This window comes from Zootoca vivipara, chromosome 6 (assembly GCF_965207765.1).
Source record: "Zootoca vivipara chromosome 6, rZooViv2.hap1.1, whole genome shotgun sequence".
Classification (NCBI taxonomy): Eukaryota; Metazoa; Chordata; class Lepidosauria; order Squamata; family Lacertidae; genus Zootoca; species Zootoca vivipara.
In genome coordinates, this window is record NC_142589.1 from 82,584,891 (window position 1) to 82,609,423 (window position 24,533).

The following is a 24,533-nucleotide window of genomic DNA, read 5'->3' on the forward strand; positions in this document are numbered from 1 at the left end:
TCCAAGGCCACCCACTGAGCTTCATGGCTGGGTGGGGATTTGAACCCTGGTCTCCCAGGTCCTAGTCTGACACTCTAACCACTACACCACACTGGTTCTCAAGAGTCTCACTAGTCCGCCTTCTGTTTGCTGTGAATGCCAGCGACTCTCCAGGAACTCGGGCAGAGAACTTTCCTAGTATCTGCTATGGCTACGCAATTCTTTTAACAAGAGATATCAGGACTGAAGCTTCTGTGTATAACACATTTGCCCTACCACTGAACCATGGCCCATTCCCAGCTAAAAGGCTGTGAAAAATTGAAGGAGCTGTGGGCTATTTTGTCTTTCTTTATCTGCAAAAGATGCTTTTCATTTACATAGCACCAAAGCAGCATAGTCATGAAACAACTACGGTATCAACAATGCTTGGTGTCCATTGAGATCACATTCACATCATACATTTATAGCGCCATGATACCACTTTAAACAGTCATGGCTCCCTCCAAATAATTTTGGGAGCTGTAGTTCGTTAAGCTGTTACTAGCAGTGTTTCTCAACCTTGGGTCCCCAGCTGTTGTTGGACTACAACTCCCATCATCCCTGACCACTGTCCTTCTAGCTAGGGATGATCGGAGTTGTAGTCCAACAACAGCTGGGGACCCAAGGTTGAGAAACACTGTGTTAGAGCCTCCTATTCTCCTCCCAGAACTATGAGTCCCAGAGATCCCTGCGAAGAGGGTTTAATTGTTAAACCACTCTGGGAATTGTAGTTGTGTGACGGGAATAGAGGTCTCCTCACAGTTCTCAGGACACTTATGATATTACATCTGCTGCTGCAGCAGCAGCATCACTACTGCCCTAAGGTTCCAGGGCAGAAACATTAAAGCACAATATTAAAACTTGCAATTGCAAAAATAAGGTGGGTCCTAAGTGTCAGAAGCCAGAGTAGAATCATAGAATTGTAGAGTTGGAAGGGACCATGAGGATCATATAGTCCAACCCCCTGCAGTGCAGGAATCTTTTGCGTAGCGTGGGGTTCAAACCCACAGTTCTGAAATTAAGAGTCTCATGCTCTACCAATTAAGCTAGAGTAAAGTGGTGCATCTTCAGCATTCACCAGAAGCTGTACTATGAAGGTGCGAGGCACTTCTCTGTGAGACGGGAGTTCTACAACTTAGGGGCCACCACAGAAAAGGCCCTCTCCTGAGCCGCTGTCACCGTGATCTTCCGAGTGTGGAGGAACCACCAAGAGAACACCCTCTGCCAATCTCAGCACCCTAGAGGGTCTGTAGGGAAGGTGGTCTTTCAGATATTTGGGGCTTAACAGGCTTAAAATACACATAACAGCTCCCAGAATTCCTTGGGGAAGGGAAGCCATGACTGTTGGCATGTCCAAAGTCCGGTTTCAGGGGCCTAATCCGGCCCGCTGGTCGGTTTCATCCAGCCCCTGTGGCAGTTTATTCCCTCAACCTCAACAACTTCAATCCTAAAAAAAGGTTAACAACTTTGGTTGGCCCTCTGGTCGGCCCTTCACTTCATCAAACCTGGCCCTCTTTGAAACAAGTTTGGACACCCCTGTGCAGCATTGTGCAGTAAATGCATGGCGTTATAAGTGGCTTGGGACTGGCAGGGAAGAAAGCAGAGAGGCCAACCTTAGGTGCAGCCAGAGCCCATGCCATCCTGTCCTTGCTGCTGAGTTGTACCAGGGCAACCCTGAGGAGGAAGTTCACAGCCAGTGCTGGAAGGCAGGCAGGTGGGGACCAGCTCAGGGCTGTGTGAGCTGGGGTGGAGCAGTGCCAACTTTCCTCTAAAGGACCAGCCTCCACTGACAACAGTACAATTAACACACAACAGCAGAAACATGCAATAAAAGATTGGGCAACTGAGGCCAGTAAATGCTTGTTTGAATAAAAATGTTTTTAACTGCTAGCAAAGGCAGAATACTGAGGGTGCCCATTGGATCTTTGGCTGAGAGTCATTTCCCCTGCCACCAGCACCATCCCTCTCAACAAAACCTTGTGCTGATAAATAGGCACCTTTTCTGTATGTGTACATTTTGTTTGAGTACATTTTATTTAAAGGCTTCCTAGAGTGCACTTTAACCCACAGCCCAGACGCAGAAGGCAATGAAGTCATAGGTGCACCGTGGCTCGTTGTTTTACCAGACAGGATAAGCCGCATGAACAGTATGCCATAAACTTAATCAAGTGGAATAATCAACATCATAAAGTTATGAACCAGGATGGAACTGGCTGTTTCCGTCTCTGAGTGATAGCAAACACCAGAGCATAGGATACCAGAAGGCAGTGACCTGAAAATGGGCATTTTCTGCTGTTGCCCCTGCACTGTGGAATGCCCTCTTCTCTACCACATTCGAAGCATCACCCAACAATTGCATCAGACCTCTTGTAAAGACAGCATATCTTTTGCCCAGGCTTTCCCTGACATATAATATTGAACCCTGTTATTAGTGAATTCCTGTTTTTATGCTGTAACTGTTTAAAACACTGTTTCATTGTGCATATGTTCTCTTTTTTTGCATATCGTTTTTAAAATATTAAGCAGCTTAGAAATGCAGCCCACCTTGTTTATTCCCACAAAACTTTGCTCACAGTTGCATCAAACGCTCTTGCTTCTGCTGCAGATTTTGCAATGGTCCCGTTGTGTCCCAGTTGCACTACAAGATGCTTTGAATCTGGACAGCTTTGTTTTGAATGCAAGACAGCATTCAAATACTGTATATGTATTTTTAATTCATTGTATGGTGAAAAACGCCCCAAATTTTAAGCCTTTGAAGTTCTCCGGTTTCCTACATGTATAAAAATGTACAACTGCAGAAGCTCTACTGGTTCTTCTCCCCTCAAGGCAAGCTGCAGAAGCAAGGGGGTCACTGTTGGCCATGGGAGCTGGTAGGGCAGAAGCCAGGGAGACTGACAGTAGGGGGAGCCAGAGTGAATGACAGGCAGAGCCAACTCATTCTAGGCTTGCCCCATCCTCCTCCCTGCTCAGTTCTACAAGGGCAACACTGAGGCTAAGGAAGAAGAATCTGATAGGCAATGATCCCCATGGATGGGATGCAAGAAATAAGTGAGGCAGGTGGGGCCCAATCCATCCCCATGGACCAGCCTCCATGGCTTCCGTTTCTTATGGGTTCCCTATCAGAATCCTTTGAGTAGGGCTTTTGGTGTGGGTTGCCACAAACAAAGACCAGGCCAGCAGCTCAGCCTTGGCCAAATAGTGTTGAAAGCCCATAATATTCAGGTGACGTCCTTCCGATCGCTGTTTCATGGGCCCAAGAAACATGTCCAACCTAAACCTCTTTTATTACAGTACTGATATTTTATTACAGTATTGATTGCAGCTGGCCAAATTGCAGCCCCGACACATTCACGGTCCAGGCAATGGAAGTTTTAAACGTCTAATGATTCTCTGTGTTTTTATATTATGCTGGAAGCCGCCCAGAGTTGCTGGGGCAACAAAGTAATAAATTATTATTATTATTATTATTATTATTATTATTATTATTATTATGGAAGACTTTGAAATGCTTGACTCTCCTAGCTTGCAACTCTGGTATAATAATATTTACCTATAACTGGACAAAAATGACCCATTGTTGTTGTTTAGTCGTTTAGTCGTGTCTGACTCTTCGTGACCCCATGGACCAGAGCACGCCAGGCACTCCTGTTTTCCACTGCCTCCCGCAGTTTGGTCAGACTCATGTTGGTGGCTTCAAGAACACTGTCCAACCATCTCATCCTCTTATCATCCCCTTCTCCTTGTGCCCTCAATCTTTCCCAACATCAGGGTCTTTTCCAGGGAGTCTTCTCTTCTCATGAGGTAGCCAAAGTATTGGAGCCTCAGCTTCACGATCTGTCCTTCCAGTGAGCACTCGGGGCTGATTTCCTTCAGAATGGATAGGTTTGATCTTCTTGCAGTCCATGGGACTCTCAAGAGTCTCCTCCAGCACCATAATTCTAAAGCATCAATTCTTCGACGATCAGCCTTCTTTATGGTCCAGCTCTCACTTCCATACATCACTACTGGGAAAACCATAGCTTTAACTATACGGACCTTTGTCGGCAAGGTGATGTCTCTGCTTTTTAAAATGCTGTCTAGGTTTGTCATTGCTTTTCTCCCAAGAAGCAGGCGTCTTTAAATTTCGTGACTGCTGTCACCATCTGCAGTGATCATGGAACCCAAGAGAGTAAAATCTCTCACTGCCTCCATTTCTTCCCCTTCTATTTGCCAGGAGGTGATGGGACCAGTGGCCATGATCTTAGTTTTTTTGATGTTGAGCTTCAGACCATATGCCTATTAAAAGGGAGTTTCTTACTTGGTGGAACTTTATTTTGTATTCCAGTGCATCAGACATACAGTCCTCTATGTCAGCAGCATATCTGCATGTTGTAAGATTTCCTCCTTTGTCTCATTGTAGATGGACTTTCTCTTTTCTTCTACTGTTGTATCTCAGTAACCTCTTCACCCCATAGCTATCTTTAAATCTGACTTCACATTTATTTTTCACCACTGACTGCGATGTGCTGAAGTCAGCCTTGCAAACGATGCTTTGACATGCCCCGACGGAACACTAGAAATGTATCCTGGGATTCAGAGCATCTTTGGAGTGCTAAGTTCAGGCACAATAGTGTGGATTTAGTCTTTGGGGCAAAAGACAAGGGCTCATTTGATCTCAAACGTTTTCAGAACCACAGGCGTTTTGCAAGAACCACACACAAAACCTTTATGACGTTGGCACATGCCCGGCAAGTTATTTATTTGAATGTCCTGGCTTCAAAGCTAGCACTTCCTCATAAAATATTTCCAAGAGTGGAAATATGCTTTAGTTGAATTGGTCTTTTGAGCCAGAACTAGGATGGATAAGGAGCAATGTAGGGCAACATGTTAAAATCAGAAGATGGAAACCTATCCAATAGCCCAGATTTGCATTTCTGCAGGCTCGGCACTGGACTTCTGTCACCTGACACCACTATGTTTGCACCCTTGTGGTTTGCAATCAGACCATGAAAGCAAAAATACCCTTTGCAAGCCCTCACTATGACATGATCCTTGTGGGCTTGCAAAGTGCAGGGCTTTGCAGGCCCCGGCAATCAGTTGACTATCAGTGCCTGCAAACTCCCTTTTGGCATCCATCAGCATCTTTATCTATAGGACAGGTGGGCATGGCTTGGCAGAAGCAGCCTTGTGGGCCAAACAGGGAGGTCTGGAGGCCTAAGGACATGCCCATAGAGCAAACCAGAGGCTCTCTGCCATGGCTATGTGGGCATGTGAGTCAAACCCAGGCATTCCGGTTTTCCAGTCTCCTGGTAGCAAAGTTAGACATGGTTCTTTGCTGGGAAGAGAATGAGGATGGCCTGACTTTCTGGCTTTGCTGGAAGGACAAGCATCCATTCCATCTGCCAGGCCACATTGCATGCTGTGTGTTATAGAACATGTTATGCACCAGAGCACAGCCTCATCTTCTCCTTTGCCTCCAGGGCTTACTATTCGTCTCTCTCTTCACTCCCTGCCTCCCCCCCCCCCGCCCCCGCTTAATAGCTCATGCAAATTTGCAGTCTAGAGCGGCTGCTCTTTCTCTCCGGCAATTCCTGCATTTCACAGTTTTTCTCTGTGTTAAGATTCATTCTCTCAAACATCAGAAGAGGTGGTCAAACATGGACTGCAACACTTCGGACTACAAGGAGGAATACTCCTCCATACTAAAAAACAAAGAACCACCACAAACTCTCTGTACTGTACACAGAAACATTCCCTGCATCCCAGAGAGAGAAAGAGAAAGAGAGAAAGAGAGAGAGAGAGAGAGAAGTCTAGGCTAGAACCCTTCTGCCTGAGATGCTGGCTCTCTGCATGCAGGGACCTGCTTGTGGACAGAAAAGCGTTCCAGTGCGTGGGCCACCACAAAGCAAAACAGTCACTTCCGTCTACCCAGGAAAATAGAGGTTTTCAGCACTTTGGGGACGTGACGGATGGTGAGCGACACCCGTGTCCCCCGCTGCAACATGTCCCCAAGTTCAGCGTCACACATGCCTGCATTGGCCACTTTCTCTGTGACAGTGTCATCTGTGACCGGGCGGATGCCGTGAAGGTAACGGCAGTACATGTCCTCCCGCAAGACCAAGAGGCTACGGGGCTTCAGGAGCAGGGACAGGAAATGGCGCTGATCTTCAGTCTGAGGGATGGGCCCCTGGAAAGGGAAACAAAAATCCTTAGCTGTTTCTAGAAGATGTGCGCAGCCTGAGAGCAATACATTTTGGCATGCAGGCAGAAATGGAAGTGTGCTTTATAGCAGTGCTTATCAAATTATTGTGCCACACCACTCCATCCCCTGGATTTTCTGCTTGGGGGATCCCCCCACATATCCCAATTTATCTGTTGTTCTACTGCTAAATGGTACCCAAATTCCATGCACCCACATTTCCAAAATATGCCCAAGCAAAGTCAGTAGGATTGCAATTGCCTGGTGACACCTGTAAGTGGGTTCTGCCTGTCCTTTTTACACTGTGTATGCACAGCTAGGATCAGGGCAACAGCAGCTACCTAGAACAGCAGAGAAAGATGCAATATTTTGGGGGTGGGGGTGGGGGAACAGGCAGATAATTTGCATGGTTAACGTGGCAAGCAGGCTATCAACGGGCAGCAATGGGGGAATCAAACAGCCATAAGTTGTTATAAGTTTCATTATCTTGATATACTACATACGAACATGTACAACTGATGAAGCCCAGGAGGGCGAAAAAAGGCATTGCTCCAGAAATCCTTGTCAAGATTCTGTGGAACTGTAGTAAGCTCCCATTTGGATATTATGAATATACAAAGACATACGTGGAACAGAAACTAGCAAATATTTGGACTCTATGAATGAACTGATCTATTGGGACTTCCGTTTACTTTGTTGAACTTTATGTGTTGATTATGTGCAAGAGAAATAATTGATACTGTGTAAAATACAGAAGAGCATTGTTTATGTGAATGCACAGCCGGTTACGTTTTGTGTGTTTGTTATAGGTTATTGACAGGGCATCTATTTTGCATGCAGAAGGCCAGATCTCCAGGTTAAGGCTGGGAGACTCTCTTTGCTTGAACCCCTGGATGAATGACCTAGCTTGGTACCTAAGGCACCTTCCTACGTTCCTCTAAATGGCAATTATTACTGGGCCTCCCTTGAACTCCCTGATCCTCACCTCCAGCAGAAATTGAGCTGCCCATATCTGAGTGGCAGTGCCAACCAGTACTCCCCACAGCTCTGGCCAGAATCAGTTAACTGCCAAGTAGCTGAACTGGGTCTGGACTACTTGAAAATGATTTACAGATGGTTTTTAACTCGGAGTAGGTTTGCTAAGATGTATAAGACTGAATCAGATAAGTGCTGGAGATGCAATGAGGTTGAGAGTACAAGGGTAAAAGAGTGCTGGGAAATGATCCATAATGAATTGGAAAAAAATGTTTAAAAGTACTTTTAAAAAAAACACCAGAGTCCTTTTTGTTGGGGATAATTCAAACAGAAATTCCCAGGTGTCAAAAAAGGTTATTTATGTACGCCACTACTGTGGCCCGTGTTTTGTTAGCCCCAAAATGGAAAACGAGCGAGGTCCCAACGAAAGAAGAATGGCAACTTAAGCTGATGGAATATGCGCAGCTTGAGGACTTAACATATAGAATAAGAGAACAAGAAGAACATACGTTTAGAGAAGATTGGGAAATGTTTATTGAATATATGGGGGGGAATTGTGTACACTTGAAAATGTTGGCAGCATTAACATTATTTCAACAGTGTAAATAAAGTTTTGATGGATATAATAATGGAATACTGAATGGTTGAGTTTATGTAAAATATGCAGGGATTCATGACTTGCAAAATGAACCATGGAAAGAGAAGAAGGGAAGTCATGATGTTTAAATGAGCATTCTAAATTGTAAAACAGAAAATTTAATAACAAATATATTTTAAAAATAAATAAAATGGAACCGGAGAACGTCCTCTTGCCCATTATTATTTACCTCTCCGCCTTCCGTTTGCTGCCTTCTGCTGATGGGATGGTAGAAGTCAAGGAAGGTGTGAGACCCCAGGTTGACGGTTGTGACTGTGGGGAAATAGAGGGGGCCATCCTCGTGGGGCTACGGGCAAAACAGACCCAATGTCAGACAGGGTAAATGAGATATTTTTCTGCCCAAAGCAGTGCCAGATTTACATATAAGCTAAACAAGCTCTAGCTTAGGGCCAAACTCTCTTGCCCCCCCCCCAAAAAAAAATTAAAGGGGAGAAAAACCTTGGATGTACCTTTCCAAAATATAAGATAAAAAACAAAAACAAAAAAATAAAACCTACGTACAGCAAGAGTGTTTTTTGTTGCGTAGGCTCCTATGATGTAAGTCATGGGCCCCGCCTGCTAGCCTGCTCCCTAAAATATCACTGGTTTTCTCTTATTATTTCATGTTATAGCAAGTTTCTAGAGACTAGATTATGAGTCTAGATTATGAGTCTTTGTAAACTGTGTTTCTAAATAACTTTTGTTATTGCCAAATGTCAATGGGTTTGCATTATTAAGTTTGTTATGAATAAAAAATCATTTCAAGTTAGAGCTTAATAATTATTTCACTATTAATATATGTACTTCTTCTTAATTGTATTTCACTATTAATAGACTTCTTCTTAATTGTATTTCAGTTCAACAATTACTTTAGTAAAAATACCTATTTTGTGATGTGCAAATCGCTTTAGATACCTATTAGGTCCATAAATTACCATCTAGCAAAAAACAGTGACCATTTGTCGTTGACAAAGGACAGCTGGGCAGCTGGACATTTAAAGGGCCCCATTACCTTCAGGAGTTGAGGGCTTTACTTACTGTAAATCCGGCCCTGGCCCAAAGGCTTGAGATGAGATTGGATGGGGCAGCAGAATCCCCAAAGAACCCCAGCCCCAATTTCAAAGGCACAAGAACATAAGTGGATCCTTGCTGGATTGGGCCAAGGCCACATCTAGTCCAGCATCCTGTTCTCGCAGTGGCCAACCAGACGGCCATCGTAGGGAACCCTCAAGGAGGATTCGAACACAAGAGCACTTTCCCCACCTGTGGTTTTCAGGAAAAAATTGCTGCCTACAACTGTGGAGGCAGAGCATAGCCATTGAGGGCAGCCATCGATAGTCCTTCTCCTGCCTGAATTTGTCTAACCTTCTTTTAGGTAAAGGTAAAGGGACCCCAGTCGTGACTGACTCTGGGGTTGCGGCGCTCATCTTGCGTTATTGGCCGAGGGAGCCGGCGTACCTGTGGGAGGGAGTTCCACAGATTAACTGTGCACTGCATGAACAAGTTCTTTTATTGGTCCTTTTAAAACATATTAATATTTAAAGTTTTTGTTTTCGGCTATACTAACTAAAGTGAAAAAAGAAGAAAAGGGTTATCTGTCCTGAATCTCCCAACAGTCAGCCTCAGTGGGTGCCCATGAGTGTTATGAGAGAGAAAACCTTTTCCTATCGACTTTCTCTATGCCATGCCTAACTTCTACCATGCAGGGGGGATTTGATTTAAATCAAATTAATTTAAATCACTATTTAAATCACTAGCCAGTAAGACTTGATTTAAATCATTTTTTTACAGAAAGACTCATTCTTGCTGGTATAATCTTAGAGGAAGGTTTCATTTTTGGAATAATAAATTTTCAGAGTAGTTTTTACATTTATATCGAAAATTACTGATTTGGTTGGACTATTAGAAATACATAGACAGATAATTATGAAATTAAGGTGAGGTTCAATAAGTTAACTCATTATATTTGGACAACTTTTCTGCTCTACTTCATTGGAAGGAGAAAAATAATCATTTCCTTAAGAACAATTTAAACAATTTATTCAACTAAAGCAATAACATTATAGCAATATGTATCCATGTTTGTTAACTGATGTAGTTAAACATTTTGGGTTTTTTTTTTTTTTAAAAAAAGACTGAATTTTAGTACACATGAAAAACTTAAAACAAATCCTTATTTCCTGATGAATAGCCTTTGGACTATACTGTAACTTAAATAAAAAACTATCTTTAGAAAGGCTTTTCCTCCAGAAGCATTTTATTTTAAAAAATCAGATTTAAATTTTTAAAAATCGGATTTAAATTTTAAAAATTGATTATTATTTTTTAAAAACCATATCATTGATTTTTATCCACCCTGCTACCATGTCACCTTTTATTCGCCTTTTCTAAAAGTCCCTTAACTGCAGCTTTCCCTCACAAGCACAGTTGTGCCATCCCTTGGGCCATTTTGGATTCCCCTTTTCTGAACCTTTCCCAACGTTAACGCCAGCCTTTTTCTGAGGCGAGGCCGCCAGAAGAACGGCGCACGTTTTCCCAGACGCTGCACCCGTGCCATGGATTTGTACGAAAAGCCTTAGGGATATCTCAGCGATTTTATCCCGGGGGCCATGTGTGAGGCAGCCGGTTACCATGATGCCCTCGCCAGGGCGGTACTCATTGACCAGGACGTGGTTCGCCATTTTTCCTCCAAAAACGCTGAGGGAAGACACTTTGTCTGCGCAGGCCTGGAGCCAGGCAGGCAGCTTCTCCGGAACCATCCCTTTGGGGTGCGGGAGCCCTCCTGAGGGAAAAAAGAAGCGTAAAAGTGTCACAGATTTAAAATACTACTGTCTCTTATATATATATATATATATATATATATATATATATATATATATATATATAAAATTGATTTTTTATTAACGATTTTATATTACAAAGTAGACTAATAAACAAAAGAATACATAGCAGAACACTGTATAAAGTTGATATTCAATACTAAAGTTCTATGTATCGCAGAATATAAACAATGTTCTTATCTTACAAAAATAAATGTTTTTATAAACAATATTATATCCCTCATTATTGGTCTCTGTCTTTTCACACACATATATTAACAATATAAATAAGAATCAGACCAAACCAAAAGAAAAAAGTAATGAAATTGTATTCCAAAATATTCCAAAGTCATATATAAACTACCACAATTTGGACTTCCTGTTAATCCCTAACATATATTTTAATTTTACCCATGAATGTACTCTAATTATTCTATACTTCTTTACCTGATTATGTAATAATTTCCTACATCAGTTAGTTTCATTAATTCTATTATTCAAATCCTTCTCACGCCCAAGTCACTCAAACCCTGGCGTAGGCAGTGAACCTTTACAATATTTTTGAACGTACAGTATATCTTATACCTTTCCCATTTCTCCATGAATTTTTTTGAATTGCCTATATAATTGAGCCATTTCAGCAAATTCTTGCATTTTATTCTGCCAGTCCGTTATTGTCAGAACCCCTTCTTCCTGTCTGCAGTGGCCGTGGCAAAGTTTCTTTCGGTAGTCATACGTATCAAAAATAATCATACTCAAGACTGAACAAATATCGTCTCGGTCTTCCTCTCCCAGGGGGCTGTCTGTGTGAATCTGTATTTTATTCTGAATCTATGCTACAGGTCTTTGGACTGCAATAAAGATTTATTATTAAAATACTGTCTATAGGGCACAAGATTTAGGACACAATATACAAATGGAAGATTGGGGGAAACCATGGAAAGTGAATTTAGAATTTACTGATTGTAGAACTTTGACAAGAGAATTATACAAAAATGATGTATCGATGGTATATCACCCCGGCAAAAATGGCAAAAATGTACAGAACAAGCTCCAGTAAGTGTTGGAAGTGTAAAGAGAAAGAAGGCACGTTTTACCATATGTGGTGGGATTGTAAAACAATCAAAAGCCATTAGGAAATGATTTATAATGAAATGAAAAGAAGGTTTAAGACAACCTTTGTTAAAAGTCCAGAAGCCTTTTTGTTAGGTATTATAGGCCATTAGTAAATGGCAAAAGAGCGGAAGAAATTATTTATGTCCGCTACAAGAGCGGCTAGGATATTACTATCCCAAAGATGGAAAGACAACAAGATACCAACAAAAGAAGAATGGCAAGAAAAGCTGGTGGAATACGCTGAAATGGAAAAGCTGACCAGGAAACTAAAAGTCAAGGACAAAGAGACTTTAAAAATGATTGGCAATAAATAATAATAATAATAATAATAATAATAATAATAATAATGGCTTGGGAATTGTTTATGTTGTATCTATAGAAATATTGTAAAGAAGTGGACTCACTAGCAGGGTTTGAGTAAACACTTAGCCTACAATTAAGAAAATAAATATAAAGTTAAGACATTATAATTGGGAAAATAATAACATGTAAGATGTGATCCGGGAAATATGGTACGAAAATGATAAGAGTATAATAATATTTAGGTAAAAGATTACAAAATGAAGGGAGAATAAAAGAGGCAGGAGAAACAAATATTTAAAGGACCAGAAGGGGAAGTTGAGGGAAATCAGGGGAGAGGATTGGGACTCATATATATATATTTGGGGATATTGAGGATTGTGAGGTATATAAAATTGTAAAACTCAATAAAATTGTTTAATAAAATAAAATAAAATACTCTCTGTTACAGGGGTAGAGGGTGGTCATGTCAAGGTTGATGGCAGCCACACTCCAACAAACATCTGTCTCTTAACTCAAAACACGGCGTATTTTTCACTTCTGGAAGACCACGTAATGGTTTCGTGAGTCAGCCCATGTTTCTGGGCGGTTTCCCTCATAAACTGTTTACCTCACAACAGAGGCCAACAGTCCAGCAAAGACTTGGGCCTGTGGAGATTTCCACTGACGACGAGTTTTGCCAGGAAGGCAAATTTGTTTCAAATTTGTTTTGGCAGGCTTGAAAGGTTTCACAGATCAAAAATATTACCTCAGCTTCACTGTAGTGTGTGTATGTGTTTAAAGTGTTTTAGCTGCCATTGGTTTAATTCCTCAGCATTTCATGATTTTATTCACCTCATGGTGCAAGTTATCAGACTGCAGGTGGAGTGGGACTTGATATGGTATTTCATGGTTGTTCAATATGTAAATATATATACCGTATGTATATATATATATATAGAGAGAGAGAGAGAGAGAGAAGAGAGAGAGAGATTCTGGTCTGGATTTAAGCACTCCCAAGTGGGTGAACGAACAAGCAAGTCCAGCTTTCTCAACCTGGGGCAAACTAATATTTATATCCCACTCTTTTGTCAAGAAAGTCAGGCTGAGGTGGGGGGGTTCCTCATCTCCCCCCCCCTCACAACCAGGGTGGATTTGATTTAAATCAAATCGATTTAAATCACAATTTAAATCACTAGTCAGTAAGACTTGATTTACTGTAAATCATTTTTTCCAGAAAGGTTCAGTCTTGCTAGCATCCTCTTAATATTTACAACCAGATGAAGGTTTCATTTTTGGAATAATAATTTTTCAGAGTAGTTTTTACAGATATATCAAAAATAATTGATTTGGTTATACTATCAGAAATACATAGACAGATAATTATGATATTGTTTATATTTGGACAACTTTTCTCTGTACTTTATTAGAAGGAGAAAAATAATCATAGAATCATAGAGCTGGAAGAGACCACAAGGGCCATCCAGTCCAACCCCCTGCCAAGCAGGAAACACCATCAAAGCATTACTGACATAATCATTTCCTTAGTAACAGTTGAAACAATTTATTTAACTAAAACAATAACATATGTATCCATGTTTGTTAACTGATGTGGTTAAACAAATTTTAAAAAAAACAAAAAACACACACCTTAGGACTGCTTTTTAACACATATGAAAAACTTTAAACAAGTCCTTATTTCTTGATGAATAGCGTTTGGACTATAATGTAACTTAAATAGAAAACTATCTTTAGAAAGGTTTTTCCCTCCAAAAGCATTTTATTTTAAAAATCTGATATAAATTTTAAAAAAAGAATCTGATTTTTTATTCTTAAAATTATTGCTTTTTATCCACCCTGACTCCCAACTGGGTGAACGAACAAACAAGTCCAGCATTTTCAACTTGATCAGTGACTACAGTATCACATGAGCACTGACTGATCCAGAGCATAATTTCTACAGCGTGTATAATTACTTATATGTAAGGTGGGCTTGTTAAAAAATTGAACAGCATCTTTCTCACATTAATTCTTACAAATCTGGCTGGTGAAGAATTGATCAAGATTGGCTGATGAAGCATTGAATGAAACAGATTGGTTATCCGGAAACTCTGTTCCAGTGATATTTGGTGACAGTTTATGGCTATATTGAACTTTTGAATTATTCTACCGCGACCAGCGAACTTTTGAATTATTCTACCGCGACTGGTGAAGAAGATATAGAGACTTTGGTTGCAATTTCTGATTATTTGGATTAGTCTATAAATAGTGTTTAGTGCCATGGTTATTGGCCATCGTGTTATGATGTTTTGTTCAGCTTGTCTATATTGCAGCACAGGGTCTGTTTACCCACCATACACTGGCCTGAGCCTCCTTTGTGCGCTATAGGAGTGAATGGGGATCCACACGATTAAAGGGAGCTGTGAGGTTCCCCACCGGCATCCGCACACAATATTTACCCCAGTTCTGCAGCCTCCTCCCAGACAGCTGAGTCCACTTGGGTTTGGGGGCATCATAAACCTGGAGACAAAAAAAAGCAAGATATTCACATGGAAACTGCAGGTATCAGAAGAAGTACCCAAAAATGTTTAAAAATACATTTGTGAAAAAACCAGAGGCATTTCTGTTAGGTATAGTAGGGAATGAGATCCCAAAGGGAGATATAAAAGTATTTATGTATGCGGCAACAGCAGCAAGAACTCTTTTCACCCCAAAATGAAAGCAATGGGAAATCCCATTACTGGAAGATTGGCAGGCAAAGATGATGGACTTGGTGGAATTGATAAGGCTGACCGGGAAAATCAGAAACCGGTGCGAGCCAGCTTTCCAAAAAGACTGGAGTAAATTTGTACAATATCTGAAGGACAATTGCAAACAATTAACAACACTAGCAGGGTTGTTGTAAGAAACCTTGCAATGCTGAGGATTTGTACCTTTTTATATTTAATTTAGAAATTTGTGATCAACGGAAGGAGTGAAACGTAAATAGGAAAATGTATAAATGCTATGAGGTGATAATGAATGATGGAAACCATGAGACGGGAGGGAGGGAAGTCGAAGCTCGACTGAGCAAATATGTCATGAGTACAATAAGGATTTGTTTAAATGTGATAAAATGGAAACTTATGGAAATTAATTGGAATGGAAAATGGAAAAATGAAAATTAATATTTATTAATATGAGGCTCCAATACTTTGGCCACCTCATGAGAAGAGAAGACTCCCTGGAAAAGACCCTGATGTTGGGAAAGATTGAGGGCACTAGGAGAAGGGGACGACAGAGGACAAGATGGTTGGACAGTGTTCTCGAAGCTACAAACATGAGTTTGACCAAACTGCGGGAGGCAGTGCAAGACAGGAGTGCCTGGCGTGCTATGATCCATGGGGTCACGAAGAGTCGGACACGACTAAACGACTAAACAACAACAACAATACTAAAAACAAAAACAAAACAGAAGCACCCAGGGGCAACTCAGCCTTCTTCCAACCCATTGGACAGATTCCCCCAGATTTATGTTCTCTTCTTTTTTTGTATATATGTAATCTTTATTAACCCCTTCATGGATCAATGCCTTGTCGTGGCGAAGGGGCTTGAATAACTCAGAGAAGCTATGAGCTATGCCATGCAGGGCCACCCAAGATGGACAGGTCATAGTGGAGAGTTTTGACTAAACGTGATCCACCTGGAGAAGGAACTGGCAAGCCACTCCAGTATCCCTGCCAAGAAAACTCCATGGACAAAGACAACAGGCATATAAAAGTTATGACTCTGGAAGATGAGCCCCTCAGGTCGGAAGGCGTCCAACATGCTACTGGGGAAGAGCAGAGGACAAGTACAAGTAGATTCAGAGCTGATGAAGCGGCTGGGCCAAAGCCGAAAGGACGCTCAGTTGCGGATATGCCTGGAAGCGAAAGGAAAGTCCGATGCTGTAAAGAAAAATATTGCATAGGAACCTGGAATGTAAGAACCATGAGTGGAGGTAAGCTGGATGTGGTCAAAAATGAGATGACAAGAATAAATATCGACATCCTGGGCACCAGTGAACTAAAATGGAAGGGAATGGGCGAATTCAGTTCGGGTGACTATCATATCTACTACTGTGGGCAAGAATCCTGTAGCAGAAATGGAGTGGCCCTCATAGTCAACAAAAGAGTGGCAAAAGCTGTAATGGGATGCAATCTCAAAAATGACAGAATGATCTCGATACGAATCCAAGGCAGACCTTTTAACATCACAGTAATCCAAGTTTATGCACCAACTACCGGTGCTGAAGAAAGTGAAATTGACCAATTCTATGAAGACCTACAACACCTTCTAGAAATGACACCAAAGAAGGATGTTCTTCTCATTACAGGGGATTGGAATGCTAAAGTAGGGAATCAAGAGATAAAAGGAACAACTGGCAAGTTTGGCCTTGGAGTTCAAAATGAAGCAGGGCAAAGGCTAATAGAGTTCTGTCAAGAGAACAAGCTGGTCATCACAAACACTCTCTTCCAACAACACAAGAGACGACTCTACACATGGATATCACCAAATGGGCAGCATCGAAATCAGATTGATTATATTCTCTGCAGCCAAAGATGGAGAAGCTCTATACAGTCAGCAAAAACAAGACCTGGAGCTGACTGTAACTCAGATCATCAGCTTCTTATAGCAAAATTCCAGCTTAAACTGAAGAAAGTAGGAAAAACCACTGGGCCAGTAAGATACAATCTGAATCAAATCCCTTATGAATACACAGTGGAAGTGAGGAACAGGTTTAAGGATTTAGATTTGGTGGACAGAGTGCCTGAAGAACTATGGATGGAGGCTCGTAACATTATACAGGAGGCAGCAACGAAAACCATCCCAAGGAAAAGGAAATGCAAGAAAGCAAAATGGCTATCCAACGAGGCCTTACAAATAGCGGAGGAGAGGAGGCAAGCAAAATGCAAGGGAGATAGGGAAAGATACAGGAAACTGAATGCAGATTTCCAAAAAACAGCAAGGAGAGACAAGAGGGTCTTCTTAAATGAGCAATGCAAAGAAATAGAGGAAAACAATAGAATGGGGAAAACCAGAGATCTGTTCAAGAAAATTGGAGATATGAAAGGAACATTTCGTACAAAGATTACCATAATCAAGGACAAAAGTGGTAAGGACCTAACAGAAGCAGAAGACATCAAGAAGAGGTGGCAAGAATACACAGAGGAATTATACCAGAAAGATATGGAGGTCTCATACACCCCAGGTAGTGTGGTTGCTGACCTTGAGCCAGACATCTTGGAGAGTGAAGTCAAATGGGCCTTAGAAAGCATTGCTAATAACAAGGCCAGTGGAAGTGATGATATTCCAGCTGAACTATTTAAAATTTTAAAAGATGATGCTGTTAAGGTGCTACACCCAATATGCCAGCAAGTTTGGAAAACTCAGCAATGGCCAGAGGATTGGAGAAGATCAGTCTACATCCCAATTCCAAAGAAGGGCAGTGCCAAAGAATGCTCCAACTACCGCACAATTGCACTCATTTCACACGCTAGCAAGGTTATGCTTAAAATTCTACAAGGCAGGCTTAGGCAGTATGTGGACCGAGAACTCCCAGAAGTGCAAGCTGGATTTCGAAAGGGCAGAGGAACCAGAGACCAAATAGCAAACATGCGCTGGATTATGGAGAAAGCTAGAGAGTTCCAGAAAAACGTCTACTTCTGCTTCATTGACTATGCCAAAGCCTTTGACTGTGTCGACCACAGCAAACTATGGCAAGTTCTTAAAGAAATGGGAGTGCCTGATCACCTCATCTGTCTCCTGAGAAATCTCTATGTGGGACAAGAAGCTACAGTTAGAACTGGATATGGAACAACTGATTGGTTCAAAATTGGGAAAGGAGTACGACAAGGTTGTATATTGTCTCCCTGCTTATTTAACTTATATGCAGAATTCATCATGCGAAAGGCTGGACTAGATGAATCCCAAGCCGGAATTAAGATTGCCGGAAGAAATATCAACAACCTCAGATATGCAGATGACACAACCTTGATGGCAGAAAGCGAGGAGGAATTAAAGAACCTTTTAATGAGGGTGAAAGAGGAGAGCGCAAAATATGGTCTGAAGCTCAACATCAAAAAAACCAAGATCATGGCCACTGGTCCCATCACCTCCTGGCAAATAGAAGGGGAAGAAATGGAGGCAGTGAGAGATTTTACTTTCTTGGGCTCCTTGATCACTGCAGATGGTGACAGCAGTCACGAAATTAAAAGACGCCTGCTTCTTGGGAGAAAAGCAATGACAAACCTAGACAGCATCTTAAAAAGCAGAGACATCACTTTGCCGACAAAGGTCCGTATAGTTAAAGCTATGGTTTTCCCAGTAGTGATGTATGGAAGTGAGAGCTGGACCATAAAGAAGGCTGATCGTCGAAGAATTGATGCTTTTGAATTATGGTGCTGGAGGAGACTCTTGAGAGTCCCATGGACTGTAAGAAGATCAAACCTATCCATTCTTAAGGAAATCAGCCCTGAGTGCTCCCTGGAAGGACAGATCGTGAAGCTGAGGCTCCAATACTTTGGCCACCTCATGAGAAGAGAAGAATCCTTGGAAAAGACCCTGATGTTGGGAAAGATTGAGGGCACTAGGAGAAGGGGACGACAGAGGACAAGATGGTTGGACAGTGTTCTCGAAGCTACGAACATGAGTTTGACCAAACTGCGGGAGGCAGTGCAAGACAGGAGTGCCTGGCGTGCTATGGTCCATGGGGTCACGAAGAGTCGGACACGACTAAACGACTAAACAACAACAACAATCTTTATTAAATTTTTATTAAAATTTAAAATACTCATTTTACATCCTTAAGATATCAATGACTCCCTTTCTTCTCTTTCCATGGCTCATTTTACATCTCATAGATTCCTGCGTATTTTACAAAAACCATACCATTCAGTATTCCATTACTGAATCCATCAAAACTTAGTTACACTGTTGAATTTATTAATGCTGCCAGTGTTTTCAGCTGTACACAATTATTTCCCATACATTCAATAAACGTTTTCCAATCTTCTCTAAACGCATGTTCTTCCTGTTCTCTTGTTCTATATATGTTAGGTCTGCAAGTTGGAACGTTTATGTTCTCCATCACAACATTGTTAAGAATGACAGGGAGGCGTGGAAACTGAATTCTGCTTATCGTAATGTTGCAAAGAAATTATCGCTGGTGATCTAAGGCTGGAAATCAGTCATAATAATAATAATAATAATTTATTACTTAAACCTCACCCATCTGACCATGTCTCCCCAGCCACTCTGGGAGGCTCCCAACAGAATAATAATAACACGATAAAACATCAAACATTAAAAACTTCCCTAAACAGTCATTGGAGAGAAAGAGAGAGAAAGAGAGAAAGGAGGAAGAGAACCGATCTCTGTGTGTATCATTTGAAACACCAAGCGCAACTTGATAGCTATTCCTGGAAAATTTGATATTGATACCGTAGCTGTTAAGAATATACTATATGGCTGCTTTAACTGCTATGCCACTTTGATGTTTGCTGCCTTGGGGAGGAAAATGTGCAATACAAATTTAATAAAGGAACGTCTCCACCCCCGTTGTTCTGCCCGGACACTGAGGTCCAGAACCTAGGGCCTTCTGGCAGTTCCCTCACTGCAAGCAGCAAAGCTACAGGGAACCAGGCAGAGGGCCTTCTTGGTAGTGGCGCCCGCCCTGTGGAATGCCCTCCCACCAGATGTTAAAGAGATAAACAACTACCAGACTTTTAGAAAACATCTGAAGGCAGCCCTGTATAGGGAAATTTTTAATGTGTGACATTTTAATGTACTGGTATTTTAATCTTTGTTGGAAGCCACCCAGAGTGGCTGGGGAAACCCAGCTGGATGGGCGGGGTACACATAATAAATTATAATTATAATTATAATTATTATTATTATTATTATTATTATGAATTAACAACAACAACAACAACAGAAGCAGATTTTTTAAAATATTAGCTCAGAAGGACATGCCTGTCAACAGGCAGGATCCTGGAATCCTACAGGGGTCAATACAAGATGGCAAGGTGGCTGCGCTCTTGAAGAGGACCTCCCCAGCCCCAGCAAGCTCTGTGCACGGCCCCGCCCTGCTGCCCACACTCTGTTGAGTGGCATGTAAAGCAGCCAGAAACATCGGGGCCTCTCCGCGATGGTGGTGGCCGTTGTCATTGGAAGTCGGGAGGGGGCGCTGCTTCCCCCCAGAGTGGAGCCTGGGGCACCCCGCCCCTATCACCCCCCCCCTGCTATGCCCCTGGAGTCACCCAGAGGCATCTGGCTGGTCACTGCCAAAGAAATTCTGGGGTTAGGAACCTCTGGTTTGCAGGCCAATTTTGGCTCAGCAGGCTGTTTTTCTCCAAAGCACGGGCACATCAGTTGGCATCACTATTGACACCAGCTGATGTACTGGCAGCACAAACCTGTTCCCAGTACAGAACAGGATTGCACAGCCTAAAACCTTATTATTAAAGGTTTTCTAAACAGCAGGATTTGATCCCTGCTCATCAGCCTTTGCGAGTCTCCCTTTAAGATCACACTGAAAGGGAATTTTGTCGAATTTGGCCCGTGGGACAGATCCTGATACGGATGTGACTCATGGAGCCCAAAAGGTTCCCTCACCCCTGGTTCGAATTCAACAAGGCGCTTCTTAAAACACCGCACAAAGGTGAACATAAATGTGCTCGCACCTGTTGCAAAAGATACGCCTCTTCTGCCTCTGTGATGAAATCTGGAACATAATAGGCAGCTGGTGGAGACTGCATACAAAAGAGAAAATGTGAAAAGTACAAAAATGCAGATCTAAGGGGGGGGAACCCTCCCCACCCCCCCAAAAAAATCCCAGCCGCTGCAATGTTAATTAGGGAACTTTGCATGCTCCTCAGTCAGAATCATGGCTTTCTGTATGAAAAAATGAATACTGTAATATCTATAAAATGAAGATTTCCCCTCTGTACAAAATACCTGGCACTTAATATTTGGTGGTTTTGATAATGTTGCTCATTAGACAGGCCTTTGGCTAATTGTTTGATAATGTTGGCTAATTAAAGATCTATGGACTTTTATACTGGGGGTGTGTTATTGTTTGGTTTGTTACTACAGTATGTACTGTATTTTCCCGTGTATAAGACTAGGTTTCCCCCAAAAGAATAATGTCCAAAATTTGGGGGTGTTTTATACACGGATAGATCTTTCCCCATTTTCTTAAATCCGAGTCCCCCAAAATAGGGGGCATCCTATACACAGTCTTATAGATGAAAAATACGGTATTTTGTGTTTTTAATATTGCAAACCACCTTGTGATCCTTGGATGAAGGGTGGTATTGAAATTTAATAAAGAAGAAAAAGAAGAAGAAGGGGATCAAATTCTGGGGTGGTTTTTGTCTGTTTCCCCCTCTCTGGGATAATTATTCTGTTTCTTCTCTCTAGCCGCCACCCCAATCTATACTGGTCATAGACATGTGCAATACATTTCATTAGTGTGCAGGTAGGGTTGCCAGACTCAATAGAGGACAGGACTTCTGTGCCTTTAATTGCCCTGCTCTCTTTTGAGTCTGGAAACCTTAAAGAGAAACCAGCATACCCTTTGTTTAATTTCCAAGCAAAGAGTCTGCTGGTTTCTCTTTAAGGCTTCCAGACTCAAAAGAGAGCAGGGCAATTAAAGGCACAGAAGTCCTGTCCTCTATTGAGTCTAGCAACCCTATGTGCAGGTTTGTTTTTAAAATGGCAAATATATATTGAATATGTACTCATAATCATATACGATATCATTTTCATTCATCAAACTAAACAAATTAAAACCTGACTTGTGTTTTTTTAAAAAAAAATTAGCAAACAATGCTTTGCTTTACTTAACAAATACAAAATTGAAAAATGAGATGCAAAACAGGCGTATGATGTTTAGTGTAGAGTTGGAAGGTACCCCTGAGGGTCATCTAGCCCAACCCGCAACAATCTTTAACCATCTTTAATCTTTTTCTTTACTATTATCTTTAACCAGATAACAAGCAGCCCCAGAATGACTGATATGTGTTCAAGTTCCTTCATCTTCCTGTCCTAGAGAATGAGACGACGCTCGCCAGGTGTGAGCAAAAAGATTTGATGTCCCCTTCAACTTAACTATGGCTTGATATGTAGCATTAAAAGTAGATTGTGCTCATCTCCTTCCTGGGAAAACCTTCAACAACTCTATACAAATACATGACTGCTTCATGTCCAGCTTAATTTACTTCTGTGTGTGTCTGTGAACAAGTGTACTCCTATCACTGAGCATAATACAGTGGTACCTTAGTTCTCAAACACTTTGGTACTCAAACAACTTGCAACCCAAACACTGCAAACTCGGAAGTAAGTGTTCCGGTTTGCAAACCTTTTTTCGGAAGCTGAATGTGCTCCGTTTTGAGTGCTACGCTTCCAATTTGAGTGTTACACTTCCGTTTTGAGTGTTACGCTGAGGTCTGTCTGTTTTTGCTATTTATTTTGCGCTTTTGTTTTTGCAGCTCTTTTTTGTGACTGTGTGGAACCTGGTTCAGCTACTGATTGATTGATTGATTGATTGACTGATCGTGTGACTGCAATACATTGTTTGTTGCCTTCATTTTATGGATCAGTGGTTTCGTTAGATATTAAAATTAATGTTAAATTGCTGTTTTAGGGGTTGTTTTTAAAAGTCTGGAACGGATTAGTCCATTCTGCATTACTTTCTATGGGAAAGCGTGCCTCGGTTTTGGAATGCTTTGGTTTTGGAACGGACTTCTAGAACGGATGAAGTCTGAGAACCAAGGTACCACTGTGCAAAGCCTCCTAATAAATAGTGAAGACATTCCAGAAACCCCCTAGGAAAAAGCATCCCTCCCACAAGACAGTACCTTCATTACACGAAACGGCTCCAGAGCCAGAATCCCAGCAGAAGTCGCCGACATCTCAGAACGGAGAGGTGAGCTTTCTTAGTTTCTTTTCACTCCATCACAGATCCCAAGAAGGGTGACCCCCCAGTTAGTCACTCACCTGAGAAAGACAAAAGCAGCAGCATGTCAGACATGGGAAATGACCTACTTTCAAGGAAGGCTGTCTAGTACTACATTTGCTCACATCCAGCCCTTGTTACTCTTACCTCCCCCAGCCTCTTATATCCCCCCTTCCCCTTTATCTGCTGCTTCTCTGAATTGCCTACCCTTAGTTTGGAAGTTCCTTGGGGCAGCGACCTCTGTGCCTTTGCTTCACCTTGACTTATCATTGCCACGTTATCCTGAGGCTTTTAAACATTGTTTTAAAGGATTTTTGCATATCTTCCTCCCCCCCCCCCCGCAAATGGAGATGCTTTTTACAGCAGTTTTAATGCCTTGGTTGCATTTTTGCATTTTATTTTTTCATTTGCACATGGCCTTTAAAACTGATGTTGGAAGGGCGGCAAGGGAATTATTTGGGGGGGGGGACGAAGAAGCAGCACGTCCCTTGTGGCTGTTGTGTAGATACTACCTGGAATAACAGCTTAACCTGCTGAATTTCCGCCTGCCGTGCAGCTGGACATTCTTGCAAATGGGAATAAGGGGTGCAATGGAAGTCTCCCCCATTCCAACTAAGCCAAGCTTCACCAGGACGCTTAAGCCCTATATAGCAGGCCTCCCAAGGGCAGGAAAAGGAAACCCAGAAGTCCTGAGCCGGCCCCTCCCCATTGCAAACTCCCCCCGCCGCCCTTTTGCTCCAGGCATACTCACTCATTCCAGAAGACAGCAAGGGCACATTTCCGGGTAGCTCGTTGACTGAGTGTTGCATCCATCCAATGAGAGAAAGCGGGGAAAGCCTCCCGCGGGAAGGATCAGTAAGCAGCTGAGCTTTTGTAGGTCCCGCCTTCCTTCAGTCTAGTGAACCAATCAATTGTCTGTGGGCTAGTCAAAATGAGTCTTTGGTGGGTAGGGGGCGTGGGTGTTATTGAAGAGCAAAGGATGCTGGGAGCCAGGACTCCTGGGTTCCTTTGAAGGTCTAGTGAAAGGAGGCGGGCCAGGATTCCTGGGTTGTTTTGAGGGTCTGGGGAAAAGATAGGGGCCAGGACTCCTGGGTTCCTTTGGGAGTCTGGAGGAAGGAGAGGGGCCAGGACTCCTGGGTCCCTTTGGGGGTATGGGAGAAGGATGTCTTGCTATGAGGTTTTCTTGCAGGAAGTTGAGCGGACTCTAACCCTGCTCTGAGCAAGCCCTGTTAGAAAGGCAACCCCCCCCCCGCCCTTTTCTTTCTGAAACTGTACTGTATAATGCTTTGTTCAGCAAACTTTTCTTTCTGCGCTCCACCTGCTTTGTTCAAATGCCTTTGCTACGCCCTTGCTCTTAATTCTAGTGTGGTGGAGTGGTTAGTATCGGATTAGGACCTAGGAAACCAGAGTCCAAATCCCCATTTATCCACATAAATCTCACTGGGTGACCTTGGGAGAATCACTGTCTCTCACCCTAACCTACCTTGCAGGGTGGTTGTGAGAAAAATATGGGGATAACTATGCATGTCACCT

General features: G+C 42.2%; 1 protein-coding gene across 2 annotated transcripts; it reads right to left on the reverse strand.

The window, feature by feature from the left end:
- Positions 1–4,722: 4,722 nt before the first annotated feature.
- On the reverse strand, positions 4,723–23,768 carry ALKBH6 (alkB homolog 6, nucleotide demethylase). 2 transcript variants are annotated; one of them, XM_060275453.2, is made up of 7 exons: positions 23,513–23,768; positions 22,903–23,041; positions 20,725–20,793; positions 14,482–14,542; positions 10,439–10,590; positions 7,999–8,115; positions 4,723–6,184 (listed from the first exon to the last, which is right to left on the reverse strand). In XM_060275453.2, the coding sequence occupies exons 2-7, from the start codon at positions 22,954–22,956 to the stop codon at positions 5,912–5,914; spliced, it is 726 nt and encodes a 241-aa protein (XP_060131436.1). In that variant the 5' UTR covers positions 22,957–23,041; positions 23,513–23,768; the 3' UTR covers positions 4,723–5,911. The 2 variants fall into 2 exon arrangements, with proteins under 2 accessions (XP_060131436.1, XP_088527366.1); XM_088671240.1 differs by having other exon boundaries at positions 14,376–14,542.
- Between the last annotated feature and the right edge of the window lie 765 nt (positions 23,769–24,533).

Bases quoted from the DNA above. Each gene is read 5' to 3' on its own strand.
- ALKBH6 (XM_088671240.1), bottom strand. From the start codon at position 20,774: ATGTTCCAGATTTCATCACAGAGGCAGAAGAGGCGTATCTTTTGCAAC. The intron at 14,543-20,724 runs GTGCGAGCACAT...TTTTGTCTCCAG, and splicing joins AGGCGTATCTTTTGCAACAG to GTTTATGATGCCCCCAAACC. The intron at 10,591-14,375 runs GTGGGTAAACAG...TTTTTCCCTCAG, and splicing joins GAGGCTCAGGCCAGTGTATG to GAGGGCTCCCGCACCCCAAA.